Consider the following 18,967-nt stretch of genomic DNA (forward strand, 5'->3'; position numbering starts at 1 on the left):
GAACATAATTTGGTTAGAAGCAGACATTAACTCCAGAATCTCACAGAGACATTTTTTCTAAAGTCACTACAGATAAACAAATGGAAATAAACCCCAGTGCTATTTGTGTGTAAAGTGAAGTAACTCAACTCACACTGAAATTTAGGTTGGTGCAAAAGTAACTGTAGCTTTACATTGTTGAACTTTGAACTTTTTTTACATTTGTTGAACTTTACATTGTTGAACGTTACTTCTTAAGTAAATGTGCTTATGTTATACATTCATTTTAATGCACATTTCTTGCTTTATTTTTTTGCTAATAACATTACATGCTGTTTATTTTATATTTATTTTAGACTATAGAAATGGTAGACAAAAAGCAAATTTGAGCGATTTTTAAATTCAAGTTCAAAATGGGTTGTAGAGCAGCAGAGACAGCTGCTGCCGCTAAGTCGCTTCAGTCACATCCGACCCTGCGCCCCATGGACGGCAGCCCGCCGGGCTCCGCTGTCCCCGGGATTCTCCAGGCCAGAACACTGGAGTGGGGTGCCGTTTCCTCCTCCAGAGTCCTCCCATTTTTATAGAGCAGAATCAAGAAACAAGCAAACCTCACACAATTGGGCCTAGTTGTGCAGAAATATAGGCTGTGGTCCTGAAAAGCCTGTTTTACTATTCACAAAGAAGTATGTGAAAGGTGAACGCGTTGAGGAAGCCTAACTCCAGACAGATGGGGTGTGCCAAGTGCGCACTTTGGGAATCTCCCGGCAGCCCCGCGGTTAGGACCGTGTGCTCTCACTGCTGAGGGCCCAGGTTCAGTGCCTGGTCGAGGAACTCAGATCCCAGCAGCCCTGCGGCTCACTGAAAAAAAGGAAAAAAAGAAATGTATTCCTACAGCCTTTGTGGGAGGCTTTGCTTGCTCCAGAGCTGTCTGGAATGCCTCTTTAAATGCCTCAGAACTGGCGTGAGCTGCTGAATAAAGCCAGTGACTGTCTGTACCTGAGTTTGAATTCTTTGTGTCATTGGTGTTCTGTCCCTTCTGCCTCCTTAAATGTTCTCCTGCCTTTTTCCAGCTTTCATGCTCACCGCCACTACCCTAATGACCCATATCGTCCTAAACTAGCGCAGGAATCTCTTACGTTTCTGTTCTTTTTGATTAGTTTTATTGGAATATACTTGATTTACAATGCGTACTACAGCAAAGTGAGCATATGCAGTGGTACGTGTACATGCATCCACTCTTTTAGGTTCGTTTCCCGTGTAAGTTATTGCCGAGTATTGTGTGGGCTTCCCTGTGCTATGCGTAGGTGCTTGATACCTACTTTATATATGTTAATAGTGGCACAAGCCTCCATTCTTGCTGCACACTGCAGCTGGAAACTTCTCTAATGCTCTACGTGGACTTGTATGTCTTTGGAGTTGTATTAATGTGCCTAGCTTTATAATCACTGTAAATTTAATTATTATGCACATTATTAGGAATGTGCATAATACTGAAATATTTCTTATACCATTTTAATAGAAAAGCTCAGGGCCCGTGTCACATTGCCCTTAGAATAGGCCTGAACCCTTAATGTAGGACACAGGACTGTGTGACCAGACTCCCACCTAACTCTGGCCTAATTTGGCAGCATGTAACGTATTGGGACTTTCCACACCCCTCATCTTGAGCCACTCGGGACAATCCTTGGTCCTGAGAAATAAAAAAATGTTAAAGTTATACATCCACTGCCTCACACCACATGCAAAATTAATTCAAAATGAATCTTAAGACCTTAAAGTAAGAGCAAAAACTTGGAAGAAAACGTAAATCTTCGTGACCATGGGTTAGACTGTGGTTTCCTAGCTAGAATATAAAAGCATAAGCAACCAAAGAAAAAGTAGCTAAGTACATTCCATCAAAATGCAAAACCTTTTGTGTTCGAAAGAACATTAATAAAGTGAAAACACAAAATGGGAGAAAATAAGTGTAGATCATATGTCTGATAAGAGACTTGTATCAAGAATATCTAAAGAACTCATAACTCAAAAATAAGTACCTGGGTAAAAAGTGGCAAAGGATTTGAGTAGCCATTTGCACAAAGACGATACTCGAATCATTAATTAGACATTAGGGACCTGCACGTCAAAACTACAGTGAGACCGCACTTCACACCCACTATGATGGCTAGAGGGTGCACTGCTGGTGGGAATGTAAAAGGGTGCAGCCACTTTGAAAAACCACTTAGCAGTTCCTCAGAATTTAAACATGGAGTTATATGACCTAGCAATACCCCCAGGTATATGTCCAAGACAAATACATACACACAACTTGTACATGAGTATTCATAGCTTTTGAATGTTCAAAAAATATTAAAAAAAAATTTTTTGTAGACCATTTTTAAAGTCTTTATTGGATTTGTTACAATAATTCTCCTGCTCTATGTTTTGGTTTTTTGGCCAAGAGGCATGTGCGATCCTACCTCCTTGACGAGGGATCACACGCTCATCCCCTGCTTTGAAAGGTGAAGTCTTAACCACTGAACTGACAGGGAAGTCCTCATAGTATTATTGTTAATACCCCAAACTGGAAACTCGAATGTCCATCCACTGACGAATGAATAAACAAGACATGTTGTATCTATACGATGGAATGTTATTTGGCAATAAAAGGGAATAAAGTACTATCGATACCTGCTTCAATACGGCTGAATGATGAAAACATGCTGAGTGAAGCCAGACACAAAGGACTACATATTGCATGATTCCATTTGTACGAAATACCCCAAACAGGCAGATACCTGGATACAAAAAGTAGACTGGTTGTTTGTTGGGCCGGAGGGAATGGAGAATGAAGAGACTGCTACTGTGTATGCAGTTTCTCGTGGAGGAGGAGGTGAAGCTGTTCTAAAGTCACTTGGTGGTGACAGTTGCGCAAAACTGAAAATCCCCTTTTAAAGGTAAGTTTATGGTGTGGGAATGATCTTCCAAAAAAAATTATAAAAAGTGTCACAGCTCCAACTGATTTTTATTACTTGTAATCACAGGAATTGAACTACTAAAAGTAAAATTTAAAGAGAAAACTTGGTAGGATGTAAGTTGCCTCTGAAATGCAACGAAACAAATACTTCAAGACCAACAACATCCATGCAGGATTCTAGGCTCCCAGCCAGTCAGCCCCTGATTGGCCTGTTCCACATGACAGAAATGAAAAGGGATCTTTGGAACAAAATTTATGGAAAAGAACTTTTCATAGGTCACATCTCTTCCTTACTAAATCTTCAGCAGGAATGGGACTTTTAAACATTCATCACTTTGCTGACAAAGGTCCATATAGTCAAAGCTACGGTTTTCCCAGTAGTCATGTATGGATGTGAGAGTTGGACCATAAAGAAGGCTCAGTGCCAAAGAATTGATACTTTTGTACTGCGCTGTTGGAGAAGACTCTTGAGAGTCCCTTGGACTGCAAGGAGACCCAACCAGTCTATCCTAAAGGAAATCAGTCTTAAATATTCATCAGAAGGACTGATGCTGAAGCTGAAACTCCAAAACTTTGGCCACCTGATGCGAAGAACTGACTCACTAGAAAAGACCCTGATGCTGGGAAAGATTGAAGGCGAGGGGAGAAGGGGGCAACAGAGGATGAAATGGTTGGATGGCATCACTTACTTGATGGACATGAGTTTGAGTAAGCTCCAGGACTTGGTGATGGACAGGGAAGCCTGGCGTACTGCAGTCCATGAGGTCGCAAAGAGTCGTACATGACTGAGCAACTGAACAGAACTGAACTGAACTCACCGGTGCTCAGCTGTGTCCAACTCTTTGCGACCTCATTGACTGTAGCCTGCCAGGCTCCTCTGTCCGTGGGATTCTCCAGGAAAGAATACTGAAGTGGGCTGCCATGCCCTCCTCCAGGAGATCTTCCTGACACAGGGATTGAACCTGTGCCTCTTGCCTCTTCTGCATGGGTAGGCAGATTCTTTACCACCTGGGAAGCCTTACAACCCACCAGACCTGCCTCCAATCTAGAGTCCTGGCTTTCATTGAATTCTTTCACCTCCTACTCTGATCAGTCACCAGTACCCTTCGGGGATAACTTCACTATCTCATTCTTCCATCTTCCCTGTTCCCTCCCTTAGGGCAGGACCTCATCCTCTTTTATTATGACAGTTTCTCTGACCTAACTGATACCAGTTAGAAGTGCCTGAAAAAATAAAGTGCATCATGTCATACCACTTTGCTTAAAGAGATCAGAAGAACTGGTTTTGATTCTTTCCTAAGAAAACCCTAATGCTGTTTCACTTTTAGCTATTGTCCCTTCTGACCTCCATCCCCACCTAAGGATGTCTCTGCCACACCTGTCGTCTCCATTCCCAGGATGCACCAAGCAAGCAACGAGTAGGTTTTTTTGTGGCTTTTTTTTTTTTTGCTGCTGCATGTGTAATTTTAGTTCCCTGACCAGGGATCGAACTTGCTTTGCTGCAACAGAAAGCTTGGAGTCTTAACCACCAGATTACCTGGAAAGTCCCCTGTAAGTAGTTTTTACTTACTTACTTAAAGTAAGTGAGTAGATGAAACAGCCATGTGTGTCTTTTCACTTCTAATGTTCGTGATTCCATATTCCAGGATAGGGATCAAGCCTCACTGACGGCGATGTTATACCTTTTAGGATGAAAGATCAGCATTCGTCCAGTGTTCCTGCTAGGAAGATGAACTTACATAATCACAAATTCTCCTTTGGTTTATGCTTTCTTTCAAAATCAAAATGCATTTTATGCTTTGATAAGATTGAAAAGAAAACAAAAAAGACGTGTATTTGGGGAAAAAAACCAAATACTCTTGTCCACAGACAAAGCACAGGCTCTTAGCTCAAGGAATAAAGCAAGCCTGTGGAAACAGGTCAATCTCCCGTTTGCTCAGCATTTCCTGGGCACAGTCAGGCGCTCATCTCTGTGTCCACAAGTCCTTCCTGCAAATCCACCCAGAATCCAACCTGCTCCATGGTGCATGTGACAGACGGGTTTTATGTCGCCAGAAAGATGGATTAACGATCTCAGCAAAAGGCTGACATGTTCAAGAGATTTAATTTTTTTTTTTTTTATGTAACAGTTTTAACCAAAGCTCCTCTAGGACACAGCGGAAGCTGAGTTTCACAGGAGAACCAACTTACTAATAGCCAATCACTAAATAGCGGGAACGGGAAAACCTTGCTGTTGGTGTCACGACAGCCCAAAGGGGTGGGAAGTGGGTCTGCGCAAGCCTCGGTGTCAATATTAGATCGGGAAGCTCAGCCGGGCCAGCCATGCCCCGCTCGCAGCGCCGGCTCCAGGCGGCAGAGCGACTGGATGGTTAAGCCTGGGGGCATCTGCCCTGCTGCAGCCCTGGAAGCCAGCTTGCAGCATCACAGACGTTCACAGGATGCCTTATTTTTCAAGGCTCATTTTGTTCTTGTTCTGCTTGATGGTTCTTGTGGAGAGCAGAAAGCCCAAGAAGAGGAGATGGACAGGGCAGCTGGGAACGGCCAAGCCAAGGTAAAGTCGCGGGCAGGATGGGGGAAGGTGCCTGGAGGTGGCAGCCGCACTCTGGGGAAGCTTCCGGGAGGGCTGGGGGTCCGATCGGCCGTCCTCCTGGAATCCCCTCTCCAGTTGGAGGGAGATGAACACAGCCTCTCACTGGGCGCAAATACGCTACCGTGTCACCGGCAGTGAGCGGCCAGGCTGGGCCTTTCATTCTGATGTCTCTGTTCCTCCAAGGCATTCTGGTTTATGGCAGGTAGCCGAGGACTCAGTGGGTCAGGCATCTTTGTGCTTCTCAGATTGCCCTGCTTTGATTCTCAGATTACATCCTCTAGGGACCATAAATGGCTTGCTAAGCAATTACCTCAAGAAGTTTTTTTGAGGGGAATGGTATATAGGAATTTAGTTTGAATTATGAAGAAAACATGTAACTGGGAGTTGTTTTCTTTAAATTATTTGATTGGTAACAACGTTATAATGGTTTCGGGTATCATTTCACTGTTCTGAATCTTAGAAACGGTGTTTGAAATTTGTTAGCTGAACAGAAATTCTTGTGTGGATGACAGAGGAGGCCATTTTGTGATTTAAGGGAAACATTTCCAAGAAAAACTGGTTAGACCCAGAATGTGCACTCATTATCACAAATCAGGGTCCTTAATATGTGTTCCGAACTGATACACCAAGCACGATACTCTAGGTCTCTTCAGCACAGAGGAAGGACCAAGCAGCTAAGATACCCGCACCACGTGGGAGATGTCACACACCTGTTTTCCATCCTACTAGGCCCTGCGTGAGCTAGTGATTGTGAATACAAGCTGATATCTTGAGGTACATTTTCTAGGCCAGTGGCCTCCTTTTTAAAAAATTTTTTTTGGTCACATCGGCTTTCAGGATCTTTGTTTCCCAGCCAGGGACTGAAGCTGGGCCCTTGCCAGTGAGATCAGGGTCCCAAGCGCTGGACCGCTAGGGCATTCCCTGGTTTCCCTTTCTGGCCAGGTACCACGATCAGTGACGCTCTTTTAGAAGTGTACCTCCAGTGTGTGTGTGTGTGTGTGTGTGTGTGTGTGTACGTATGCACAAATTGCGTAATGTACTGTTATAAATCTGTGTATTAAATTAAAGCCTGATAGCTTTGTTTTTAGATAAAAACTAATTGTAATAAGAGTTGCAGTCTCTACTTCCTGCAAACCCACTGCGCTCTCTCGAGCCCCCCACGGGTGCCCCTACTTTAGAGACGTGAAGACTGTGGAGTCTGACACCCTCAGTCAGGAAGCAAGCAGATACCAACTGACCAGGATGCTGGGAAGGAAGCAGCACTCTCGAGGGCTCAGCCCGGTTACACGTAATCTCAGGATCCGAGGCTGTTGAACTGGCAGGAACCGCAGAGGTCCCTGGATCCAGCAATTCCCCTGAGTTCTAATTCTGAAAATGTGAGTAGGTGCTGTATGGAAAAGAGGCTCCAGGGTCAAAGAAGCTTGGGAAAAATCCTGCTTTAGACCCGCTTTAGTTTTAACAGGTATTTTTACTATGCAGATAGACACTGTGTATTTGAACAGGGGGATAAATTACACAGAGGTTATCCAAAAAAAAAGAACACTTATTTTTTTTTGGACTATCTTGTGGGTTTCCTATTCCACAGAGAACACTTGGGGAAACTGTCTCACTTTACAGAGGCCAAGACGTCCGCCTGAGTCACTCACGCAGTTGCTAGTGGCTTGTCGGGACCAGAACCCAGGACCCTGACTTACTCAGGTGGGAGGGAAAGCGTCGTCTGAACCTGTCTATTCTCCATGGCGCTGGGTTCAGCAGGAGCCCCTCTGGGACCCCCAGGGATTCCACTCCGCAACCGGGGCAATTACGGCATCTCTGTCCCTGCTCAGAAGACCCACAGTCGCATCCCCAGACACCTGCTTGAGCTTGTGGACAGACTGGATTTATTTATTTATTTATTTTTATTTATTTATTTTTCCATTTATTTTTATTAGTTGGAGGCTAACTACTTTACAATATGGTAGTGGGTTTTGCCCTACACTGACATGAATCAGCCATGGATTTACATGTGTTCCCCATCCCGATCCCCCCTCCCGCCTCCCTCCCCATCCCATCCCTCTGGGTCCTCCCAGTGCACCAGGCCCAAGCACTTGTCTCCTGCATCCAGCCTGGGCTGGTGATCTGATTCACCCTTGATAGTATACATGTTTAGGTGCTGTTCTCTCTGAACATCCCACCCTCGTCTTCTCCCATAGAGTCCAAAAGTCTGTTCTGTACATAGACTGGATTTATTTAAAAAACATTTTTTAAAAGTGGTATAGTTGATTTTCAGTATTATACTAGTTTCAGGTATAGAGCATAGTGACTCAGAAATTTTATAGATTATACTCCATTTATAGCCACTATAAATATTGGCTATATTCCCTGTGCTGTACAACATTTCCTTGCAGCTTATTTACTTTATACACAGTAGTTTGTGCCTCTTACACCCCTACCCCTCTCTCGCCGCTTCCCCCTCCCCTCTCCCCACTCCTAATCACTACTTTATTCCCTATTATCTGCGAGTCTATTTTTCTGTTATATTCACTAGTATGTTTATTTTTTAGATTTTGCATATGTGATTATCATACAGTATTTGTCTTTCTGTTGTTAATATTTCACTTAGCATAATATCCTCCTTTATTCCAACGTCTCCCTGCCCTTTTGCCATTCATGTTGTTGCAAATGGCAAAATTTCATTCTTCTTTTTATGACTGGGTACTGTTCCATGGTAATACATACCATGTCTTCTTTATTTGTTATGGAGGCTGAGGTTGCTTCCACATCTTGACCGTTGTAAACAATGCTGCTGTGAACTTTGGGATGCATGTATCTTTCCAAATTAGTGTTTTTGGTTTCTTCCACCCAGAGTAGAACTGCTGGATCATATGGTAGTTCTAGTTTTAATTTTTTGAGGAAACTCCATACTGTTTATTGATGAATTAAATTTGACCCCTAGGAGTGAGAACTTCTTGAAATCTATCCTATAAGTTGGTAATGTGGGTGAAAAGGTGAGCACACATCATTCAAAGAATATAAAATAATTATTGAGCAGAAACCGGGAGAAAGAAGAGAGAAAAGTCGTATCAGGAATCACGGTTCCAGGCCTTTCTGCAACCCACCAGAGCACGTGCACACTCAGACAATCATAGAGCTACGTCTGTGTGTGAAAGATTTCAGCCAAACATTTGACGAAAAAGTACTTTCATTATTGACACAAGAGTTAAGCTCAGCTGATAAATAGGAATAAAATGACCTGACCCTTTCTCCCTACAGTCTTAGAGCATTTCACCCCTGTGGAATAGCTCCTTCTCTTAGATGTCCCGTTCACACACACACACCCCACACCCCACACGTGGTCTCACACACAGTCATACATTCACACGTAACACGTACGGTCGCACTCACACAGACAGCCACACACAGGGACCTCCTCTCACACATCAACCTTCCCTGCGTCACTGTAGCCAACACACCCTCACAAAGCAGTCATTCTGTCCAGCAGCAGCTTTTTCAAAACTGCCTCCAGCTTTCTGACCCTTCCTGCCCCTTTTTACTGACTCGCTGCCAAGCGAGCCTGTTTGCTCTAGGCTCTCTGCTTTGTTCTGTTCTTCCAGCTTCTCAGCCTCCCAGCTTTATTCCCACTTCTCCCATCCCGCTGCCTGAGGTGGCCCCCTGACCACCCGATTGCTTCCCTGCCAGGAGAGGCCCTTCTCTCTTGAGATCTGAAAATGCAGCGGACCCGGGGGTGCGGGCCCTGTCCTGATCCCACTGTCTGCCCTCTCCCGGCCCCAAAGCCCGGGGCCCGCTCCATCTTTCCTTCCCGTTGGGTGCCCCTAGCTTCCACCTGCCCTTGCTCCCTGTTTGCACCAAGGCTGGCCCCAGGAAGCCTCCCCTCTCTCCCCAGCGACCCTCCCTCCCCAGGAGCCTGTGGGGTTGGGAAGTCGGGGACAACCAGGCTGGGCCCTGCTTCTGCTGCTTGCCGGCTGTGTGGCCGTGTTTCCTGATCTTTCTGAACCTCGTTTCTCCAAACAGAATGGCGGGGTGACGGCAGCTCGGGGCCCGTGCAATGAGGGGTGACTCACAGGGGGTGTGATCGTTATGATTGCTGTTGTTATTGCAGCAAATAACAATACGATGGCATCTGCCCTGCTTCTCAAGGTGGAGGGAACACATTTTTCTCCTCTCCCCCTTTCACTAGATTTGAGGTTCCGTCCCAGCCTTGCAGCTGGTGCCTAACATACCGCCCCCGGAGTCTGGGGTGGGAGGGCTTAGGCATTCGAACTGGGGTGGGCACCCACTGTGAAGGATGGATGCAGGGCGTCCAGCTCACACAAACAGCCCAAGTCTCGGGGTATCAGCGGCCTGAGTTATCAAATGACTGGACCTCTAAGAAAAATGCCAGGTCCCCTGAATGGCACTGGGACGTCAATCTCCCTCTCCCCAGCATGCTGGCACGTGAGGACTTCCGCTGCCCTAGTCCTCCCCTTCAAACAGAGAAACTGTGCTGACCCAGAGGGATTTGCTCCCTGCGAGGCGGGGGGTGGGGGGGGCAGGCAGTGAGCCGGCTGCCCTCACAATTTAATGTCCGCGATGGGCTAAGCCCTCAGGCTGAGCTCTGCCTCACGCCATCCTGGAGGGTCTCGCTGAGGCTTCTGAACAGCTCTCCAGGGGCTGCCGCGCAGGGAAGCATGCCTGGTCCTGCTCAACCTCTTGGGGAAGAGACCCGAGAGGGCGGCAGGTCCTTGAAATGACCTCTCTGTGACCACACACGTTTCTAGGGAATTGACTGAGGTCCCACCTTCCAGCTAAAGGACAGGAAGAGACCGCTGGCCTCTCCTCAGAGCGTGCAACTGCAGACGCCTTGTCCAAAAGCAAATCTGTTCACGGCTTTTTCCTCCGACACCCTTCCATGTTTTCCCTCAGCCTTTGGTTAAAGATAAAATTCTTCACAGGCTCTTCAAGGCTCCCCCTGGCTGAGCCCTGCAGCCTGGGTCTGTCCATTTCATCCTCACCCCTCCTACCCTTTCTCCAGTTTCATGTGATGGCCCACCCATCCTTCAGCTGGGTCACCTTGCCCTTAGACGTTCTCAAACTGTGGACACGTTGAGTTGAAAAGCTGATAGGGAATAATCAGTTAGTAGGATGCAAAGGTCCAGGGCCAGGGACACAGGTCTCAGAATCATCAGTGAGTGAGCGCCAGCTGAGGCCACTGCCAAAGAGAGTGTCCAGAGGGAGAGAAGATGGCTGAGACAGGCCCCGAGGACACCGGCAGGACAAGCAGGGGCTGAGGAGGGAGAGGAGGTGCAAGGGAGGCAGGGGGAGGACCGCGCGCCCCTGTCCTGGAAGACGCGGCTCTCAGCAGAGGCTGGTGCCCCCTGACCGTCAGCGAGGGTGCCTGCAGCGCCTCGGCTCAGGCCCAACGGGGAAGCGGCTCCTGGGACCGAGGAAGTGGCTGCAGCTCTTCAGGAAAGCTATTTACTTATTGGGAGGAGGGAGAGATGATTCTTAAAACAGAAATGTTCACAGAAGAGGAGAACTGCCACTGTGCCAGCCTCACTTCCCATGAATTTTGCACGAGGCGGTTGTGGGGTCTGAATGGGTCACCGTCTTGGTTTCCGTTCAAGGTGAGAGAGACTAGGATCCAGTTTGAAGGCTGATGAGAAAGAGCAGTGAGAAGCAGAGAAGGGGAGGAAGTTGGGCCAGGGTGTTTGAGGGCAGAGTTCAAAGGGCTCGGGGGGAAGGGGGGTCGGGCACCTCTGCTGAGCCCCCAGGGACCTCCAGAACCCACAAGGCCGAAGGAAGTGAAGACACGGCTCCTGCCTTCTGAGCTGCCGCCACCCTATCTGCACTTTCTGCCTGGTGTCTCACAGGCGTCTGGAAATGGAGATGGCTCCTAAGAATCTGATGCACCGTCATCTCCACAAACATGCCACTCCCCCGGTTTTTATCATCTTAGCGAATGTTTCCACCATTCACCCAGGTGCCCGTCATAAAACTGGGCCATCCTTGCCTCTCTGTTTCCCCCATCCCTATCCCCAAGCCATCAGCCAGGTCTTTCTGCCTCCCTCAAACCTGATCGTCCTCTACACCCTCACCGCTCACTGCCCTAACCCAGGTGCCGTGTTCCCGCAGTAAAAGCCTAATGGTTTCCGGCTTCTTCTCTGCCCTTCCGCCATCGCTTCTACCTGAGTGGGCTTCTCAGGGGTTAATCCAGACCTGTGACCCCCCTGCTCAGAATTCCCACGGGTTTCCCCTCTCAGGGTCATACATCCGGGGGCCTCAGACCTAGTCCCTGGCCTCGTCTCCCACCTCCTTTCTCACTGCTTTCCTCCTCCTCACTCTCTACCCACTGGTCTTCTTACTGTTCCACACACGAGTCTCACCTCGGGACATTTGCGCGTGCTGGTCCCTCTCCCGGGATGCACTCTCTTCAGCTCCTCTCACGGCTCACCTTCTCTCCAGGGCTCACAGGGCTTCCTGGACCACCCTCTACCCCAGCCCGTCTCTCTCTCCTTCCTTACGCTGCTTTATTCTATGTTTATGGCACTTACTTTCTGAGGTCACATGATTTCTCTCTCCATTTGTTTACTGTCTGCTTATCAGCTCTGTGGGGGGAATGAGTGTCTGTCCTGCCATGACTTGAGCGAGGAGTATTTGGACAGAGTGGATGCTCCTTAGGCGTGAGCTGAGAAAATAAATTTCAGTCCAGGAATCAAAGAATCATGCAGTGAGAGAGCAGGATGGCTGTCCATATTGTCCAGACAAAGACATTTTCCTCTACCCTGCTAGGTTCTTCTGGCTGGTATAAGAATTAAATGGACAGGAGAGAACTTAACAGGAGAAAATCAAACAAAAGTTTAGTAATCTGCATCCATGGGAGAGACCCAGGAAAAACGAGTAATTCTCGCAATGGCCAAGCCCTCACATTAAATACCGTCTTCAGCTAAAGACAAAGGAGGATGTTGGGGGTAGTGGTTTAGGACTTCAGTCAGGAGGAAGGCAATTCATGTGAAGATGGAAAAAGAAATGTTTGTAAAGCAGTGATGTGCCAGGCTGGGCAGACAATGGGACAAGGTGGACGCTGACCTCCAGGCCCTGCAGACTTTCTCCACCACCCCTACCCTCTATTCTTTGCAGACATCTCTGGTGACAGCTCTATTCCAGGAACAGACCCTCTGCACAAACTCTTTTAGGCATGCTGCATGCGAAATCGCTTCACCTGTGTCTGACTCTTGGCAACCCCATCGACTGCAGCCCGCCAGGCTCTTCAGTCCATGGGATACTCTAGACAAGAAGACTGGACTGGGTTGCCGTTTCCTTGACCTCTCATCAAATAATACCATCTGGGCAGAGCTGAGAGAAAGAAATTTAAGGATTTCATAGGAAGATGTCTCAATGAACAGGACCCCGAGACAGGAAATGTATCACTCTTCTCTTAACAGAATTTAAACAGGAAATATGCTTGTTTCTCTAAAAAGTCAGTGAAGTGTGATAAGAACACAGAGAGTTAATAAGAGTGTATATAAATGAACAACAGACATTCAAAAACAAAGTCTCTTCCTTGATTTCTAAAACCCTTCAATATCTAACACATTGCAGATAGTATTATAGTAATACTGATTTCTTATAAGGTTATTTCCTTCCATCAAGAATTAAACCTCAGGGAGTTTCCTGGTGGCCTAGTGGTGAGGATTCTGGATTTCCACTGCTGGGGCCTGCGTTCCATCCCTATTGGGAAACTTTGAGATCTTATAAGCCTCACAGCATGACCAAAAAAAAAAAAAAAAAAAAATTAAAACTCACATTCCGTCAGCCCCAAATGTTCAAATAACCTGCTAGTTGCCTGCCTTCCTTCCTCTCCATTTTACTCTCCCTCTCCTCTTATTACGTTTCCTGTCTAGTGATCATCCTGAAAGTAGCATATTGCTTTGGAATATTTGGAACTTGACTGCTCTAGGATTATGTGTGGTTGTGGTGGGAAAAAAGAGATGGAAAGAATGAGTGTGAGTGAGGCCAGAATCACACCTTTGTCCTCTGGGTTACAGGAAGGATGGGAAGCCGGGTCTGCCGTCCTGGGCTCCAGCCGTCCTCCCTCACCACCTGGCTGGACGGGTCGGGCACTTCTGTGCCCAGCTGAGGCCTCCACGCCCGCTGGCTGTGAACGGTCTGTTCTCCCGAGGGGTGAGGCTCTCGCCGCCAGGGTGGCTTCTGCAGACAGCTGCCAACTGGACTGATGTGAGGAATAGCAGGTCTGGCTGGGATCACACCAGCCTGTTGCAACTTTAACTCTATTTATCTCGGAATTTTACGTATCACAAAACCAATATTATAACAACTTTGAAGAAATGTTTGTAAGTTAATTGATTTATTTAGTTAATTATGGGCTGCCCTGGGTCTTTGCCGCTGCAAGCATGCTTCCTCCAGTGGCAGCAAGCAGGTAGTACCTCCCTTGAGCTTCGTTGGGGTGGCTTCTCTTGTTGTCGATCACTGGCTCTAGGACGTGGGGTCTAATATTTGTGGCACATGGGCTTAGTTGCTCTGTAGCATGTGGGATCTTCCTGGATCAGGGTATGTCTCCTGCATTAGTAGGCAGATTCTTAACCACTGGACCACCAGGGAAATTCCTAAAGAACTATTTCAAAAGGAAAAAAAAAACCACACATAAACCATTCAACCCAAGCATTGGTCATCCAATCATGACTTTTGGCAAGACAGTTAGGAGCTTGCCAAGGGAGAATGGGGTCCTGTCTGGGAGGGATCTGTTTTAGAAGCCTCTGGAAGGACCAGGTCCTTAGGTCAGCCTGTCGGTGAGGGTGGGGTGCTGAGGGCAAGCAGGGGTGGGGGAGGCTGGATCCTTTATCTCTCAACCTCCCTTCAGGGGAGAAAGAGACAGTAAGATGGGGGAAAGTGTCTAACAGGTAGACCCTGCAGGAAGTAATCTCCCCAAATCATCTCACACAATGCCTCGGTGGGCGGATGGAAAACGTTTCTTGCCTGTCTTTGCAGTCACCTGTATAAGAAGAACCCCGATATGACCAAAATCCGACATGGAAAACCTCAGCCGCTTCTCAGAGTGGATGACCACGATTTCACCATGAGGCCCGCCTTTGGAGGTAAGATGTGTCAGCCCACCTTCAGCCCTCTGGGGCCTGATCCCAGGACCGCCTCCTGCTGCTGTTCCCTCGGTTCCCTCTGGCACAGCCCTGCTCCCGGGGGAGGGGACGTGACTCGAGTTTCTCATTCAAGGTCGGCAGAGCCCAACTCACTAATTATCCCCTGGAGCAAAGCGATGGAAGGAAGTGAGTGTTGAGGAGAGGCTGGGGATGATGAAGCTGTTTACTTTCTCAAAGGCCTAGCCCCGCTGCTGCCAACTTGCCTTTCTTAAAAGAATAAGAGCAGGCGGGAGGTTTCGCACAGAAAATGACTCTCTTCTCTGCTGCCCCTTGCCTGGCTGGGAAGTTGGCTTTCTGAGGGGGCCAGCTGCTTGCCCGTGCAGCAACCACTGACCCCCTTGCAGGAACTTCCCAGGTGGTCCAGGGGTTAAGATTCCCGCTCCCAGTGCAGAGGAAGTGGGCTCAGTCCCTGGCTGGGGAGCTAAGATCCCGTATACCACACAGTGTGGCCAAAAAAAAAAAAAAGATCTTAAAAAAAGAAAACCCAAAAAACAATTTAACCCCTTGCAAAGCCCCCTTGCAGACTTGACCCCAAAAGAGTTTCCCCGCTCTGGGGGGCCCAGCAGGCGTGGCATGGATGTGGCTGCCCCTCCCAGGAACTGGAGAAAAATGCCACAGGGAGCGAGGAGCCTGGACAGGGGCCAACCGTCTGCACGGACAGGGCAGGGGGGAAGGACGGGACTCACAGGATGCATGAGCCACAGGCCCAGGCACCCCTTGTGCAGGTGGGGAAACTGAGGCCCAGAGCAAGGCAGCCGATGCACCCTGGCCAGAGAGACCCTGGCAGGCTGGTCTCTATTCCCCTTTATCTCTCGCTTGAACTTCCCTCAGGTGCCAGCGTCCTCCTGGGGCGGCAGGAAGGAGCAGGAGTGACTTGTGAGCAAGCCACCGCCCCTCTGCCTGTGGTTTGTGAAGTGGGGGAAGTAATCCCTCCATCTGCGGGGGCTGTCAGGATTAAACGAGATGATGTATGTAAAGCCCTGGCACCTACGGGTTCTCGGCCCCTTAGAAAAAGCCAGCTGTCAGGCCTCCTCTAGTGTGACTGTGAGGGGATTAGGCTGTTAATTTATCCCCGGGGCCTTTGCATTTTCAAAGCGGCTCCCGGAGCTCTGACACCTGCCAAGCAGGAGGAGGAAGCAGGCGGCCGAGGGCAGTCACTGCCTCTTCTCCCTGTTGGGACAGAAAGCTGCTCAGCCGGGCATCCCGCTGCCCTCGAGGGCTTGCTCTGAGTAATGCCACCAGAGCACTTCATGAACTTCAGTAACATTTTCCTGAGTAAGCAGCTCTAAAATTAGCTGGATGTGCTCCAGGAGGTCCAAGCGAGATGATATCCTATAAGCAGAAAGCTCCTCTTTGTTTTTCTTCTAGAGCAGGGGTCCCCAACCTCTAGGATCTAATGCCTGGTGATCTGAGGTGGAGCTGATGGCATAATAATAGAAATGAAGTGCATAATAAATGTAACGTGCTTGAATCATTCAGAAGCCTCCCCTGTCCGTGGAAAAATTGTCTTCCATGAAACCAATATCTGGTGTCAAGGTGGCTGGGGAACCCCATTCCAGAGGAGGAGCTAAGAGGCAGAGGGTCGGCAGGTGACTGGGACAAAGTTGCCAAACAATAGCATTAATGCCAACGCACAATTCTTGCTGACTTACAGACATGATCTCACTTCAGTCCTCACAACTCCGTGTAGTAGACATAATTATGAAGTAGATACTGTTATGCCTAGATGAGGAGCGTGAGGTGTGGAGAGGTGAGGTGACGCCCACGTCACGCAGCTGCCTGGGTCTCTTTCTTGCCTCCTCTGACCTGCGTGTCCTCCACTGCTAGGCAATTAGGCAGAGGAGGTTTAGGGCTCACAAACAATACTCCTAGGGGCCTCTACAAAGATTTTATTTTAAAGTCAGAAGAAAAAAATAAAATTTTAGGTAGAATAAAATGTTAGCATATAATACTAATATATTCATCTTTATGCCAAGACTTTTTAAAGTGTTTTTTCTGGTGGAAGGGTCCATGGAGGCAAGCGGCCAGGGTCCCCAGAAGTCGCAGCGTAGCCCTTGGGCAGAGCGCGGCTCTGTGGGGCAGCTGCGGGTGTCTGGGTGTGAGCGGCCTTCCGAATCACGCCGCGGAACTTCTCATGGAGGCTGTTGCTGCTGGCAGGAGCCTGAGCCGCCGCCTGGTCAGACCTTCAGTTTGCAGAAGAGCCTGGGCCCCAGAGGGTTAAGTGATAAGCACTGAACAACTGGGGGCAAAACTTGGGTTTCTTGGTGATGTCAGATGCAGAAGTGAAAGCCTCATAAAACCACCCTCCTCCCCTGGGAGAAAGCCAGGAGCTAGCTCTCAGGACCAGCGAGTGAATCCTGCCACGTTCTCAGAAAACCCAGCTCTGAGGAGAATCATCCAGCAGGCTGCAGCCCCAGCCAGGGGGCTCCTTCCTCAAGCCTCGTTCGGGGAGCAAGCTGTATTCTGACCCTGCACGTGCTGGGCCCAGCAGCTGGACTCCCCCGGAGTGTGAAGGATCAGGACAGTCCCCGGCCCCTGCCTGAGTAAGCCTCTGAGGCTGGGAAGGGCCCTGACTTCAGGGAAAGCTGCTGGAGAAGGAGGCATCGCCTCCAGCAGGTTCCATGAGACCTTTCCACGTGTTCGGCCGTCACATCTCAGTCACCACGGCAAAGGTGGGGAGCTGCCCCTCCTTCCTCCCAGCTCCCTCCCCCAGGGCAGCTGGTCCTTGGGCCACCTTTCCTTCCCTACAGGGCTATCCTGGATGTCCAGACGGTGCTTGAATGAAGTAGGACTAGGGGAACTCATGATGAGGTCCACATATATGAAGCCAGAAATAGCTTTGCAAGTGGAGGGGTCCTGACCAAGCAGGCTGGGCGGGGCCCTCACAGGAGGGGGCTTCCCACTGCCCAGGGCCCCGGCGATCGTCACAATCCACAGTCCCTGGAGCCTCTGTGGGTGGTTTGGAGCCCAGAGCTGTCTCCGCCAGTGCTCCTGAGGGGGTCCACCCAGCCCCTCACTCCTGGGCAGGAGTACTGGCTGGTGGTGGGTGTGACTCTGAGGAAGCAGCTGACAGACAGCACAGAGGTGACTCTGTCCCAGTAAGAGTAAGCCTGCCTTCGCTGGGGGCACACGTGCCAGGCCCCCCCCAAATGGCCCTCGTGCAGGTCCAGCCTAACACACCCCCCTTGGCAGCCCTGCGTGCTCAGCCGGCCACGCCCACAGGTGCCCTTCAAGAACCACGGGGTATGTTCCCATCTCTGTCCTCTCTCTAGCTTGTGTCTCGAATAGGGGCTTCCTTGTGGACTGATATTTAAAAATAACTGACAGAGAGGAATTTGCCTAAGACTAGATACCCCTTGGATGACCTTTTCAGTCTGGAAAAAGAAAAGATTAAAAATCTAGCAGCTTCCTAATAATCCCAGGGATCAGTTGAAACAAAAATATCTTGTCTAAGCTCCCAGCTGCCTGGTTCGGCAGTGTCCTGGTTAGGAGAACCCGCAGGGGCCGGCCTGGGGTTTCCCTTCCATTTGTTAGAAAAAGTGAAATGCTTAACTTTTTAAAATTAAATTTTAATTTTTAAAAAATGGAGTGTAAAACATACAGAACATATAACTTACAATCCCAGTCACTTTAAGCGTATAGTTCAGTGGCCAAAACGCATTCACATTGTTGTCCAACCATCACCAGCATCCGTGTCGAGAGCTTTTTCATCTTCCCAAACCGAAGCTCCATTAAACAATAACTCTACTCCCTGCTTCCCCTGTCCCTGAGGACCACCATTCTACTTTCTGTCTCTGAATCTGACTGCTCTAGGCCCCTCGTGTCGGTGGAATTATATAGTACTTGTTCTTTTGTGACTGGCTGATCCACTTAGCACTTTCTTCAACATTCACCCATGTTGTGTGGCAAGATTCCTTTCTTTTTTAAGGCCAAACAATAGTCTGTTGTATGAATATATCACATCCTGTTTACCCACGTATCTGTCAACGGACATTTGGATTATTCCTTCCTTTTGGGTATTGGGAAAAAATCTGCCATGAACATGCGTGTACAGCATCTGTTCAAGACCCTGTTTTCAATTTGGGGCCTCAGGTCTTCCCAGGTGGCTCAGATGGTAAAGTGTCTGCCCGCAATGTGGGAGACCCGGGTTCCATCCCTGGGTCGGAAATATCCCCTGGAGAAGGAAATGGCAGCCCACTCCAGTATTCTTGCCTGGAAAATTCCATGGATGGAGGAGCCTGGTAGGCTACAGTCCATGGGGCCGCAAAGAGTCGGACTCGATTGAGCGAC

General features: G+C 48.6%; 1 protein-coding gene across 1 annotated transcript in view; it reads left to right on the forward strand.

Annotated features, from left to right (window-relative positions):
- Window positions 1–5,358: 5,358 nt before the first annotated feature.
- Window positions 5,359–18,967, forward strand: part of GABRR2 (gamma-aminobutyric acid type A receptor subunit rho2) — a 40,692-nt gene continuing 27,083 nt past the window's right edge. Inside the window, exons 1-2 of the mRNA XM_065911480.1 lie at window positions 5,359–5,486; window positions 14,511–14,617. Coding sequence (XP_065767552.1) covers window positions 5,374–5,486; window positions 14,511–14,617 — 220 coding nt within the window. The 5' untranslated portion in view covers window positions 5,359–5,373. The remainder of the gene's footprint in view (window positions 5,487–14,510; window positions 14,618–18,967) is intronic.

Source organism: Muntiacus reevesi, chromosome 19 (genome assembly GCF_963930625.1).
Source record: "Muntiacus reevesi chromosome 19, mMunRee1.1, whole genome shotgun sequence".
NCBI classification, from domain to species: Eukaryota; Metazoa; Chordata; class Mammalia; order Artiodactyla; family Cervidae; genus Muntiacus; species Muntiacus reevesi.